The sequence below is a fragment of the Musca vetustissima genome, unplaced genomic scaffold, assembly GCF_032173495.1.
Source record: "Musca vetustissima isolate MV318-11 ecotype Yass unplaced genomic scaffold, APGP_CSIRO_Mvet_v1 utg3042, whole genome shotgun sequence".
In the NCBI taxonomy this organism is placed as follows: domain Eukaryota; kingdom Metazoa; phylum Arthropoda; class Insecta; order Diptera; family Muscidae; genus Musca; species Musca vetustissima.
Window position 1 is genome coordinate 514,057 of NW_026885372.1, and position 15,636 is coordinate 529,692.

The 15,636-nt window shown below is 37.4% G+C and overlaps 1 protein-coding gene across 1 annotated transcript; it reads left to right on the forward strand.

The window, feature by feature from the left end:
• The first annotated feature begins 414 nt into the window (after positions 1-414).
• On the forward strand, positions 415-5,549 carry LOC133332646 (coiled-coil domain-containing protein 43). The gene is made up of 3 exons (XM_061541034.1): positions 415-587; positions 662-880; positions 5,266-5,549. Exons 1-3 carry the CDS (start codon positions 426-428, stop codon positions 5,533-5,535), a joined length of 651 nt encoding a protein of 216 aa, XP_061397018.1. The 5' UTR covers positions 415-425; the 3' UTR covers positions 5,536-5,549.
• The last annotated feature ends 10,087 nt before the right edge of the window (positions 5,550-15,636 follow it).

The window sequence follows — 15,636 nt, forward strand, 5'->3', positions numbered from 1 at the left end:
TTACAGTTCGGTATATTAGGTTGCTCATTTATGGGTTAAAATGTCTTTAATTTTAACGCTTACCAACACTATTTATTTAAAAAAATTATAACTTAGCGCTACCTACAAAATTTTTCATACACTACATTTTACCAGAACCCTCACTCTCAATAGAATTTATCAAATCAGCTGTTCTCGTCAGCACTTTGACATTTGTGAAATGTCAAAACAATTTTCAGTGAAGTGTCACAAAAAAGACCGAAAATACCCAAAAATAGAAACATTTCTTAAGGAATTGCAACATTCTGAAAGAAAGAGAAAAAACGCACACAAACAAAGAAGATATCAATTAAATTATTTATCTATTTTGAAATTATATACAACTACACACCACTTGTTGTATTCCAAATAGTATTAATTATCATCCTCCAAAGGAATCCAAACCAATGGCCGCTACCACCGAATTCGCCACATGGCTAAATCAAAAACTAAAGGAACTGAATACAGATGAATCTGTATTTGGTAGCTATATTACGGGCATACTGGAAGACGAAGATAGTCTGGATGAAAAGAAGGAAGCCTTGGAGGGTATTTTAGGTGAAATATTGGTAAGGGTGTTGAAGATCCATGGGAGTTGAGTGGAAACTGGTAGTAATGTTTGTTCATTTACTTTTCCTTACAGACTGATAACATTTCAGAACTGATCGAAACAATTCTGGATAAATGGAAAGCCTGCTCCAATAGCAAAGATGACGAGAAAAATAAGGCACCTAAAATTGATGTTGATGAGCAGTTGGTAAAATTGTTGGAATCAACCAAAGTTCAAGCTGTGGTAAAGGAGAGACAATATACTGAGGAGGAGAAAAGAATACGTGAACAAATTTTGGCACAATATTCACAGGTAATATTAATTAGAATTTAATGATCACTCTATATTTTAAGTAAAAAGTAACGAGTTGGAAATCTGATGAATTAACAGGACGTCTTTGGGGAGGAGTGACCTATTTTCGAAGTTAGAGACAATGCTTGATTTTCTCGAAGTTTAATTTTCTCTGAATCAAGGCCTTGTATTGAGTCTTAAACTAAGCCTGTTTCTAAAATTGTAATTATGTTCGGATAAAATCGTCATATCTGTAACTTTACTTTATGATTGAAGGATGTAAAACAGTTGTAATGTGCCTTATCCACATATTTGTTTTAGATTCCATGTGTCGGTGACCCTAATATATATTTTAAATATCATGCGAACGAAGTATCCGATTTGCCCAAACTTTGCACAACCTCATATGTTTACTTAACCTATGGGTTTACTCCTTCTAGTTTCTCCCATACAAAGTGTTCAAATTTTAAAAATCTAATTTTACAAAATCGATTTTATCCAAAAATGTCACATCATAGTATTTTAACATAGATCACATCCAAAGATGGGCAACTTCCGTAAACATTAAAAACTTATGAATTGCATATGAAGCGAATTGATTGCACTTCGTAATACTTTTACCAAACTTAACTTCCCACTTCTTTTGGAACAATCCCGCAAATGGGCAACTCCGATAAAATCATAAACAAAACATAAACTTATAGTAGCCGTAATTTTAGTGGACCATACATTAGCCCCTATTGTTTAGTAAGATTGCATTCTACAAGGGTGCCAAGGTCATTAACTGCGGTAATAAGGAGACCGCTGAATTCCTTATTAAGGCAGGTTATGGCCTTGAACCCCTTTGGGAGGGTAGTTTTCTTGCGGCCGTTACGATTGATGACATCCCGTGAGGAATGGTGACCTCTGTGTGGTTCCCCTCCTCTTTTGGACCTGGATCAGCAGAATGCAGAGGTTGGTCGAGAAGCAGAACCTCGGTCTTCAATTGGGAATCTGGCGCAAGCTTAATAACATTGGGAAAAACAGGGATCTGTTCGTTAAATATGGCACAAATAGAGCAGGGGAGGAATATTTGAGGAGGAACCGAGGCGGTTTTTAGTATGGAATGGGACAGATTTTTTCGGGCCTGCCTCCGTCGCAAAAGCAACTGAATGCAGCGAGGTCTGAAAATAGTGTAGATAAATCTACACTATTGTAAGACAAAGGTTGCAGAGCTACTCCTCCCTCACTCTATCCTGCAGTAAAGCAGATATCGCTCTAGTTCAGAAACCATACCTATATTAGGACATGGAGAGAAATCACTACACAGTTCTTGTCACACCTAACGAGGTAAAGAAAGAACGTTTTTTTCTGAACTCCCATGGGTGGGAGAGGTCTTTGAGGACTATATTCACGAAGGCGTATTATTTTGGTAATGTAATGGAAAATATTGGTCTACACATGTGGAAGTTTCATTGATGTACTGCAGTTCTCAATATAGCAATTTGGCAAATCTGTATACCTCTATATACGGAGTTCTAGTACTCGTGGGCTACACTGCCACCAAATTGCTGACCAAAGCTTTCTGTGTTTGAACCCGGAATGTCCCTCGATTTACACATTCAGTGACATTCTCACACTCGTTATGGAACTCACGTTGATAATCCGCTACTTAATATATTTTCCTAATACTGTGACAGAATAATTCATCAATAATCTTCGCTACCGGCAACAAAAGTGAAATAGGTCTGTACGATTAACCTTATCTGGCATACTTGTGTGGATTCAGTAACGGGACTACTTTGCCCATTGTCCAGGCTTGGGGAATGGTGTGGGTCTCATTCGACATATTGAGATCTTTGTTCAGGTACTTGATTCACGACTCATCCAGTTGCTTCAGTATTAACATAGATATTCCGTCAGGTATCAACGATTTGGATGACTTAGTGCCACTTGCAATATCGCCCATCGTGAACTGACAGGTACCGCATGTCGGAAAGAGATGTAATATAACAGTGCTCTACTCTTCGTCCTGCCACTCTCGGTGTGCTCGACAATTTGTAGTCCAAAACAAGTAAAAGTGTCAGTCGGTGTTGCCAACAGATGTATTCCCTCACGCTATGGTTTTCTGAGGTCTTCGGAGTTACACAAATACAAATACAATATTGACCCTTTTTGGAGGTGGTACCAGAGGAGAGGGCAGGTGCTCCAGCTGCTTCAGCATACACATAGATATTCCATCTGGGCCCAACGCTTTAGATGACTTCGCGTTACGGATGACACATGTAACATCACCCATCGTAAACTGTGGTGGTACCTCCTCGGCTGGAAGAGATCTTATACGACGAAGTACTCTTCTCATCGCCCTTTCGGTCTCGGGATGCTCGACAAACTGTCGGTTAAAATGACATGCGCATCTCTTCGGATCAGTCACAGTTTCGTTAAATGTGACTGAGGTCCTATCATCCTTCTTTCCAGGGTTCGAGAGCGACTTAACCGTTGCCCACAGTTTACTTACTCCGGCACCAATGTTGCAACTCTTCAGGTGCTCCAACCATTTATTCCGCTTGTGCTCCGCGACTAATCTGCTGACCTCCAACGTAAGTTCCCTGACCCTGGGATCTGCTGGGTTAGATCGACGGAGCTCATCACGCTCGTTTGCCAGACCAACTGCTTCTGCTGGGAAATTGGGTCTCATCTCGGGTATTCGACCAGCAGGTATAAATCTAGCAGCTGCAGCAGTGATGATGCCTCGGAATTTCCTTTCTGCTACCCGTACATCAGAAGGAATGGAAAGTTCTCTGAAGCGCTGGTTGGTGAACTCTCTGAATCCTTGCCAGTTGGCTTTCCTATGGTTAAGGAAAGTGCGGCGTTCAGAGATGACGAAATCGGGCGGTCTGCTGATGGAGACGATAATGGGGAGATGGTCTGATCCAAGAGAAATGACGGGCTGCCAGCTGACGTCATTTATCAGACCCGGTGAAACAATGGTTATATCTGGCGAACTGTGACACTCTCCCCTTATTCTGGTGGGAGCATCCTCATTTACCGTGCAGAACGTGGAGCTATCAATTTGCTCTGCCAGCACTGTTCCCCTCTGATTATTACCTATTACCCTCCAATAGAAAACTAATGTTGGGCAAATAACGCGGTTCACAGCTATTAATCAGCGGTATATACACGTTAAGCACCTCTACCTCGGCAGTACCACATTTAACTGCTACCCCCATACATTCCATGTATGGGTCACTAGAGTCAAGCTCAAGCGAGATAGGCCTGTATTGAACAGAGTGGTGCATAAGGAATGCTAGGCCTCCACCTCCACTTCTGGTGCGATCCTTCCTCAGAACGTTGTAACCATCACAACGCTGTAGGCTACAATTTTCATTGAGCTTGGTTTCCTGCACCGCCGCGACCAAAATATTTTTCCGATTCATGAAATCCACTTTCTCATCTATTTTTCCACGGAGACCGTTGCAATTAAATTGCAGAAACGATGCACTATCAGGGGTGGGAACAGCAACGTGCGGTGTTAAGTGCTGCATACTTTGTTGCTGTTCAGGAGACTGCGGTGGAGTTCCGTACTCCGACGAAGAAGACGACGACGTAGACGAAGACTCACTGGGGATTGCGCTGTCGCAGCACGAGGCAACGTAATTCCTATCGCTGTAATCTCGCAACCGGGCCAACCCGGAACAATTCCTGAAGTGCACCCACTCCCTGCACCCATTACATCTCACCGACACTGACCTGTGGTTAATGATATTCTGGCAAACCGAACAGAACCACGGTCCGGGGTTTTGTTCGATCCCGGCACGGACCAAAAGAATCCGGAGCAAGCATTCCGGGATATGTTGCTCCCAAAACAGAAAAAAACAATACAAACATATATAACTGGGTTGGCAGCCGCTGGCCGAAATAAATCGGGTCAATCCGGTATCGTAGAACCCGCCGCCGTGGGATTGATAATAGGTTGTGCAATGTTTGGTTTAAATCGAACATTCCTTTCTCTTGATATTGGATTTATAAATATTGTACATTTTTAGCCTTTGTGGGGAAGGTACCAGAAGGAGTGGACCAATTTGCCCCATATTCGGACTTGATCTAGGCTTGGTAAAGATAATAGGTTGTGCAAAGTTTGGTTCAAATCGGACATTCTATTCGCGGATATTAAAATTATAAATATTGAAAATTGTGACCCTTTGTGGGGAAGGTACCAGACGTAGTGAACCAATGGCTCCCATCTTTAAAGTTGATTTAGGTTTTGTAAAGGTAATAAGTTGTGCAAAGTTTGGTTCAAATCGAACATTCCATTCGCCTGATATTGGATTTATAAATATTGAAATTTTTGACCATCTGATGATTAGTTTGAAGATGTTAATATAATTGAACCCAAAATTAATTATTTTTATTTCGTCTGTTTATAGACTGAAGTCTCCGATGATGACTATGAACCTGCTCAATCCGACGAAGAGGGTGACAAACATGGCGGTGGAGGTGGTGGTGGTTTAACCGGCATTGAACGTAACACAAATGCCCAGGATGTTCAGAATCTTATTAAAGAGAAACGTGAACAGGCCCGTCTTGAAGCTGCGGCCAAAAAACAAAAAGATAAAGAAGATCGAGAAAAACAAAAACAAACACGTGAAGAGAAAAAGGAAAAGAGAAAAACTGTTAAGGGTGAACGTAGACGGTAGCATGTGGGCGTCTAAGATAGCATGCTCATCTTTTTATACAAAAAACTACAACATATATCCTTCTCCATTCACTTTTGGTAGATTGTAAAAGTTACAAAAGAAAAAAAAAACAAGCAACCAGCATAACTCTTTCTTCAAGAAAATAAAAACAAAACGAAACTAATATTTTTAATAAATTATTGATGTGTTACATTAAAAAAATAAGCAATATGAAAAAAAAAAGAATAATCGTGTGGTTTTTGTTATAAAAATGTGTGTTATAATGAAAATGTAATCAATTGTTGAACCCAATATAATTGTAATTCTAATGTCGACAAATGATCAGGAGCAGATAGTGTTTGGTGAATGAAAAATACATTTACATTTTGTTTTGAAATAACAAAGAACTTGGAAGACATAGCCCCAGCTAAGGACCACGTATAGGCCTTGGACCCAGCTTTTGGTCAGGTGTAGGTATCAAACAAATTGTTCTTGAAATTTAATTTTGTAATTTTAAACATTATGAACAATATTATTTTTTATTTCATCAATATCCTTTTTAATTAAGTGACACATTTCTTGGCATAATAATGACAACGTTTTGTGCAGCAAACATCATGCGAATAACATTTACTACCATTGGCAAGACATTGCGGTATAACTTCATTATCGGTAACAGCTAACAGTGTCGCTTTCTCCTCCTCTATAAGTGGTGATGCTTCATTAAATTCCAGGATACTGCACACGATCAAGGCAATCAAAACAAATATGCAAACAAATTTCATAATGGATGTTGTTTTTTTTTCCTTCGGTATAGAACTCAAAAGTTGTTTATGGTTTTAACACCTGCAATTAACTGTTGTTGCAAATAAATTTTTACCACCTATTTAAATAGTAACATAGATGACGCATATGATACTATATGCAGACAGAACATAACAAAATCTACAATCGGCAACAAATACTAGGTATTTTTTGAACATTCGGTGCTTTTGTTCAGTATGTCGCGGTTTTGTTTGTTTGGAGATGATAACAAATGTGTGTCACATAAATATTAAAAAAAAATAATTAAAAATGTTCTTCACTAACCCAGAATGAAATGTAGACTGTTGATATTGGGTTAAATACTTTTTATGACATTGGATTGTTTGTAAAAGCCTTGAGCGGTATTTAAACGTTGGATAATTTAATATTAAACGGGTAGAAATGAGTGTGCGATCTGTAAAGGCATGGGTGGATATTAAACCCAAAAATTGGATTGACTCATTTTATGAGCTTATCTCAGGAATCGCTCACTTGATTTTCAAGTTGTTGTAAGTGGCTTCATCTAGGTTAGGTTAAAGGATGTTCAGCAATCAGTTGATTGCACTCGAAGACATTTTGTCTATTGCTCTGAAAAATAGAGAAACTATAAAAAGCGGAAGGCGCAAGATAGTGTGATGAAGAGGATTTTTTAATTAGTTTAGCCATTTATAATCTACATTGTTTATTGAATTTATTCCGCAGAGGAATGCTAGAGTATAAATTTTATATCTACGACACAGTTGATGTCTTTCAACCTTGTCGGCATAGATTTTACCATGTTTTCCGTGTAGAATAGGATGTACAGTAGCTAAATGTGACTTCAACACACGGATACCGTCCTGTCCATTGTGATCATCCAAGAAGAGATATGTAGGGGAGAAAGGGGATAGTGCCGATGGTTGTAGAAATTTGGACAAAAACATAGTACGTGGTCAGGTTGCGCTGTACCAACCACTTCAGGTTTCTGGTGATATTGTAGATTAAAGCAGGCTCCATAGTTGAATAGAAGCTTAGACACGGTGGAAAGTGAACACCCACAAATCGATGCCGTGTGCAGGCCAGAACTGGACAGCGACACAGTAGATCTTCAATTGTCTCCGTCTCCTCCTCGTTATCACAGAGTTTGCAGTAATCAGTAACATCATGGTCCCATTTAATGGTAAAGGTCCTGATATTGCAATGTCCAGTAAAAACTCCAGTCATTACTCTAATTTCAGCTTTGGCCTGGATCCGTCGGTATAAAAAGCCAGATCGTCCAGAGGAGGATTACTTCGATCCCAGTCGACTTTACTGGGAATAACAGCATTTACATCGTCAAATCTCAGGACTGGTGATATAAAATCGCTTAGTTTTAAACGTTGGTCCAATGTGATACCTTAATGCAAACCGCAAAACACTGATGGGCTTTTGGAACATCACTTTAGGAGACATTTTATTTGTTTTCTTTTTTAATTTACATGAGTGTAACAGGAGAGACTGTGTAATCTCTGTTGGCTTTAATCATAACTCTATGAGACCTAAATTTCCTTTTTCAGATGGACATTTGAAATAAATCTGGTGAGTCATGAGAAATTTTTAGACATCAAGGACAGTTAGGTGGATTTATTGAAAAAGAGAATATTGCTATAACATGGTCTTATCTATCACTGTCCCGAATTGTCGGAGGATGTTATTGTCGTTTATGACATCGGGAAGAGATTGTTAGTTTATGCAATATTTCCATTGAGTCCGAACAATATATGATCTGTTGACGTCCGATGAAATTGTACCTTCTGTTGATGAAACAAAAACCTCGCCCCCCCTGCGAACATACATACAGTATCGGACAAAACATATTGAACTGAAATTATATTTTTAGTATTTTGCACTTTGAGATCACAATTATAAAAACTGAACTTGTAATTTGGTTTCAAATTAATATGTATACTTCGTTACGTTTTTAGCCAGCAAAAATATTTCAAAAAAGTTAAGTATTGATTGGATTTCGTACTGTTATCATCAAAATGAACTCGAATTGCTTGAAAAGGTCGCGACAAAATAAATTGGACTATTTCAAATGCTATGAAAACAAAGCTGCAAATGTCCCGTCACAATTCGTAGCATAGAATAATAAGACAAAAAGAATATTGGAGCATGTGATGCAGTAATTAGCTCTTGTTAGTCGTTTAATATTTTACAAAATTTGAAGGTGGCTGCCTACGAAATGAATAGTGGCATTTTTATTAATTTTTAAAGTTAAAGTAAAAAAAAAGTAAAAGATTTTCGGGACGGATTACAACAAAAAGATGTTTGCAAAATGTATGGTTTACCGAAATCAACCATCAGCTTCATTATAAACAAGTTTACAACAACCGGAATACTCGAAACAGTTCAATACAGTGACCGTCCAAGCGCCACAACATCGAAAGACGATTCAAGAATAGTTAGAAAATTCAAAAAAATATCCGGATAAATCAGCTACGAGTGTGGTAGAAACTCTCAACTTATGTATAAGCAGTCGAACCGTACAAAGAATAATATTGGGCTACCGTTATGAGCAAGTCTTATAAATATATTCAGTACTGCAATGTCACTTTATGTGTGCTCTAATAAGTACCAAGGTCCAAGATCTGTACACTCCTTCTTATGGTGTAGGGTATAAATATTGCTATGCAAGACAACGTTAGTATGTACATACATACATATACATATATGTATATAAAAATGAATTGCTGTTCGTTAGTCTCGCTAAAACTCGAGAACCGCTGAACGGGTTTTCCTTATATTAGTCTTGAAATGTTCGTGGAGCTCCAGGGAAGGTTTAAAAGGTGAAAAACGCGAAAAATTTGCAAAAAATATTTTGAAACATGCTTGCATTTCCTCGAATTTATTATCGAGCTATTTTGATTGCACCACGTCGTAGTTGTTATTTTGAGATATTTTGGCGAAAATTTGTAGCGTATTATTATTCCTTTAAACCTAAATTTTTCAATTATTGAAAATTTTCAAAAAAAAAAAAAAAAATAATAATAATAATAAATTTCAATTGGATTGACATTGTATTGAAACATTTGTTTTGGGACAATACAAAACATAATTGAGCAGTATATCATTGAATGTACACGCTATCATTGTATGTACACGTTTCCATAGAATGCACGTACATTTTGGGACTAATGCAAGGATGGAAAATAAGAAGACATTCTGAATCGAGTTCGTGCCCATTCCGGGTATTCGGATTCTATGATCTATGCTAAAATCTATCAAAAAACCAGCAATATTAGAAACAATAGGCAAGACATAATATCTAATTTGAAGGAAGATTTGACACAACATGAGAAATTATGGGGGATACATTATATGGGTGCTACCCGGAAACTTGGGCCAATATTGATAATTCATTGCAAGGTGATTTTGTACTCACTGATCATATAAAAATTACAGCCAATTTGGTTGAAACACGTGACCAAACCCCCCAAAATACAGAAGAATGGACCAATATTGACAATTTTTAGTAGGATTCATGCTACCAAATAAAACAACCAATTACAGCTGATTAGGTTGAAAAACGTGCCTAAATCCCCAAAGGATCGTATAATGTAGAGTGCCATTATATGAAGGCTTTTCGTAAGCTTTGGCAAATTTTGTTAGGAACATTTTCTACTCAATGATCATCCAAAATATAAAATTGCAGCTAAATACCGAATATTATCGGGTTACCCGGATACTTGGACCAATATTGATAGTTTTAAGTATAATATAAGTATACCCTATATTAAATTAAAATAAATTCTGTTGAAAACCGTGCCCAAGATCTTCAAAATACGGAATATTAAGGGCTACCATTATATGGGCGGTACCCCGAAACATGACCAATACTGATCATTTTTGGTACGGACACTTTCTGCTTAACTACAACCAATTCTGTTGAAAAAATCGTAAAAATTTCTCATATTGGGAGGTACCGTTATATGGGGCTACTCTAATTGTGAACTAACAACGTTACCTAAAATCCGACGGGGCGTACAAAAATATTCAACTTCCCCACTTTGGCAAAATGTTGTGTACGGCCGTATTACCCAAATACGTCGAATCCATATCTTTAAGCAAATAATACAAACCGCAAAACAAAATTGAAACTTTATTAAAGTAATCCACGTATTTTTAGTTTCCATTTGAAATTTTAAATTTCCAGAATGTTTTGTTTTTGTTTTCAACCAAAGAAAAAAAAATGAAAAATACGTTCTGTCAAAGTTGAAATTGTTCAACTTTAAATTTTGTACGTTCGACGTATTTCGGTAACATTCATATAAATACATGTGTTCTACTTTTGTGGTGAAAAACGTCGAACGAGCTAGTTGCATTGTAGGTAAGGCTGCAATATTGAACATTTTCAATACCAAATACCCCAGGGGTAGTAGCAATGTATGTGCAAATTTCAGAGCCCTATTTAAAATCGTGGAGGGTAGAAAATGCTAACTTAATATCGGACTATCGTTATGTGAATTATACATCAACAATATTCCTATGCAAGACAACGTTTGCCGGGCCCGCTAGTTTGTTTATAAACTTGAATAATTTTATATGTTTATGAAGTTTAATGAAAATTTAAATTTAGTCCAATATGTTTTGCCCGATACTATATAGTGCAGTATGGGTTTGCAAATTTCGCCAAAGAGTTTCGCAAAGGAAATATGTCTAGACTGGTGCCGCATAATTACTAACGGAGCGACTAATGGTTATAATATTTCTCTATCTTTGTTCCAGGAAGTGTAAGCAATACATTTTATCAATTTGTTTCTAGCTTTCACCTTCAGCCCTACTGATTTTTACGCTGTGGTTTCGGTCGTTGGGTAAGTGCGAATCGGTAGTTTCGTATCGTAGACCACACTTTTCACTTTCACTTTCTGGCTGATGTATGAGGCACGAGGGTAAATTAAGGATGATATAAAAGACCACTGCAGGGTTATATATTTGCGAGTACATTGTTACTACTTTTTACTAGGATGTTTGATGTTAATATATCGATGTTCAACCCAATTGGCTGTAATTTAGTATTTTAGGTTTTAATTGGACAGAAAATATCCATACCATTGACTCATGATTCGGGATAGGCAGAAAATTAGACAATGATTCTCTGTATGGAATATTATTTATTTTTTTGTATCTATACAAGTTAAATGTTTATGAAAAAAAAAATTGAAATTATTTGAATCGTAAACTCGTCACGAAATGTATTAGAGAATGCATAATAAAAAAAAATAAATACACTTTCAAATAATTAAATAAATTTAAAATCTAGCGAGTAGAACAATAGAATTATAAAAAGAGTAACTTAAAATGTAAGTTACTCGGGGCAAAGGATATTAACTGTTGAATTAAGGATTCCGCGGATTACGTTAAGAACGCAAAGTATTACAATGACACCCTTTGGGAAGATAGTAAGCTGGCGGCTGTCGCAGTCCACAAGATACCGTGCGGAATGATAGCCTCAGTTTGGATTCCACCACCCCTTAGAGAACTGGAAAAAAACACTGAATGACGGACGTCAAATGAGGAGGATCCTTACCTCATTTGAGAAGCTCGGCGTTCTTGTCGCTAAATTCGCCACCGACTCCGCAGGAAAAGAATATCTGGGAGGGACAATGGTGAGTTTTTTACGGGATGGCGAAGCTACAGTTCCGTTTCCAACCGGCAAAGCAGACATTAACCAGTAGGAACCGCCAAGCGTGGTGCAGAAACCGTATCTTTATAAGGATAATGTTTGAGATGCAAATACTCTGCTGTTTATCTACCCTTTGCAACCTGTCGGAGGCAACCTTGGGGTTCTAGGCTGTGATCTCAATGTACACCACTGGGGAAGCAGCAACATCAACACACGAGTTGAGTCCATATACGAAGCGGTCAGATTTCGTATATATCTAAAGATCCAAAGCCTCAAAGTAATATTAGACGAACAGAAGTAACGTGAACTAACTTCGGCAAAGAGACTTTCGATCTCTTATCGTCGTCCCACTTATCAGGTTGCATGGATCTCAATGTCGGTGTGCCAGAAACACATCGACATAGGGTTCGAAAAAAATAAGCTAATAAAAGGTCTGATAAGCTATTCGAAATTGTTATACAAACTAAATATTTTTCAACCCTACAAATGCCCTGGTCCAGATGACATAACACCGGTCATGCTGGAACATGCATTCAAACAATACGATTTTGGGACCTTCTGTGGGTTGATCTATGGAAAGAGGTAGTCCGAGAATCAGAATTACACGTTACCAAAAAATAGTTCAGCATTTCCTCCTTTCAACTAAAGACCATAGAAAGGTTTTTGGACCTGTAAATTAGAAACTCTTTCGACTCCATACATCAAAGACAAAACGGTGGATACTGCCTTACACAAAGTGTTCAGACACATCGAGAAGCACATGGATAATTCATGTTTCATATTTTCACGTCCCTCGATATTTAAGCAGCCTTCGATAATGTGAACCTGGAATCCATCCATCCCTAGCTTAAATGTACAGGTGTACCTTCAGAGATCAGCATCGATCATGATAACTGCGGCCGTCAGAAGTACACCTCCAACTAACTGCCTTGCATATTATTCTAAAACTCAACCATGGGACCTTTTATTTACATTTCAGAGAAACAGGAACGTGGCGACCGTCGCACTTGCGTCATTTGAGTATCCTTAACACGATTACAAATTGTTACTTCTTATATGGGAATAACCATATCAGTGATGGATAAGTGAATTATACCTATTTTCACATACATTGCTACTACTTCTACAATGTTTGGTGTAGATTTATCGTCTTTCAGCCAAATTGACTGTAATTGTATTTTGGATTCTAATTGGGAAGAAACTATCCATACCGATTGACTCAATATTCAGGACAGCTCTCATACTTACTCACTTAGGTGCGTTTTAAAATTGGATTGACTCTAATATGATCGTCAAATCTTCCTACCAAATATGATAGCCCCACTTAAAGCTCCCATCAATTTTAGTTATATTGAGTGTCCATAACATGGCGGAGGGTATATCAAGATCGGTTCAATCGAACTTAAGTACATTTTACCTTGTTTTGTTAAAAACTTCATCCCAGAGCCGCCTGTAGACATATCGACCGAAAATGTTTATAAATATTTCAATCGTAAAGTTGTCACGAAATATATTAGTGCATGCATAATAAAAAATATACACTTTCTAAACGAATACAATTAAAATCGACCGAGTAGGACCACAGCATTATAATAGTAACTAATAATGTATTCTCCACTATTTATCATTGGTATTTCCATTGAACCATACCACAATTAAAATTGGAAATCTAACAAAAAGAAACTATTAAATTTTCCATAACTAATCATGGTGAAGTTAATATTTTTATTGACGTTTTTCGTAATTTTGGCTATACTGCTCCAAAAATCGTACTCGTGCACGGGCCACGGAGAACCATGTTTTCAACCATTTGATTGCTGTGAAGGGCGGTGTTTACCTCATTTGCCTATGCCAAGGTGTGATTTTTAAAAATTAAAAACATAAATTGATAAAAAGTTTTTTCTTTTTATGAAAAATAATACTGTTTGTTTTAAAAAAACGCCATTTAAACTCCTAATTTTTAAGAATTTTTCGTACTTTGTTTTTGAGTCGAAAGTTATTGTACATTTCACCTGGAAGCAATCCAGGTTTGTGACAGGCAAATGTTCTCACACGTTCTCTAAGCGTGCGTAAATTTGGGTTATCGAAGACAATAATATGAACGTTTGGACAAATGTATTATGGGTTACACATATGAATCCACCATATAATATTCGCTTTCCGACCAGGCTTTCAAATTCCTTGAAATATTCGTCGAAGACCTGTTTTATGATCCTAAGATCGACAAGGCCATAATGGCGTTCCTAAATAACAACATCACCTAAAGTGTACTTCTTAACGCTATGGTGTTAGGCGACCTCGTGCCCATCAGTGTTTTGCGGTTTGCAATCAGGGTATCGACTTTATTCGAACGGAGCCTTGATACATTGAGGCTTAAGTCTTTACTATGGAACGAAGCTATGCCATGGTTGACCTGAAATCCTCACTTGCGAAGTCCTTGACACAATTCTCTACTGCGAGGGTAGTGTTGAAGTCGGTTAAAAGAAGAGTCTGTAGAAAGGACACATTCAAAACCCAGAACCAGGGCCATGACAATAGATCAATCGACGCTGGAAAACCCCAGGACAAACAGGAAGTGCTCGCGTCAGATGTGTCAACATCTGCGGTAGCTGCAATTCCAGTAACTGTGAAGAGGATGCGGTTTTGGAAGATCAGCAATCTGATGCGAAGCGGTAAGTTAGAGGCGAATGCCAAACCTGCCGTGTCGAAACAAGAGTCCCAGAAACTGTCAGCAAAGCATAACGACACTACTGCTCAACAAGGGGCTCCTAAAAACCTACGAGCGAAAATCATTGATTGATTTGACTCTCATGGGTGCATCAGTGAAGATCATTGATTGTTAGGCGATAGATATCTGAAGGATCTCTTCCTGAACGACGTTGATCGTAGATCGTAGAAAGAAACTTTCGACTCAAAACAAAAGTACAAAAAATACTTAGAAATTAGCAGTACAAATGGCTTTTATTAAAACGGACCATATTATTTGTCATGAAAAGAAGGAAAATATTTTTTATCGATTTATGTTTTTTTGCTTTTAATTTACACATATTGGCAAAGTCGTAGTAGGTACACAAGGTCCTGTACAGCAATCAGTTTGTCTGAAACATAGTCCTCCTTGGGGCGTACATGAGTGTGATCTTTGAATAAAAGTAGCCAAAATTACGAAAAACGTCAACAACAGTTTTGCTTTCACCATTATTAGTAAAGAGAATTTTAATATTTTCTTTTTTTATTAGATATCCGAAATTATTGTTGTATCCAATGGAAATACCAATGATAAATTATGGGGAATACATTATAAGTTACTCTTTTTATACTGCTGTTCTTCTACTCGGTCGATTTTAATTTAAATTTTCTTTTTTATTTAATTGTTATGAAAATGTATGTATTTATTTTTTATTATACATGTCCTAGTATATTTCGTGACAACTTTAAAATTGAAATAATGGTAAACAGTTTTGTAATTAACAACTAAATTTGTTTGGAAATGTAAAGACATAATAATGGTCTTTTTATATAAAAAAATATTAAAATTTAATTAATACAACATATTCCTCAGAGAAAATCATGGTCGAGTTTCCAACCTTCTCTGGTCGGCCCGTCAATTTACACACTGCTCTGAGATGGAGTTTTTAACAAAACAAGGAACATCGTAAATAAGTTCGGTGGGACCG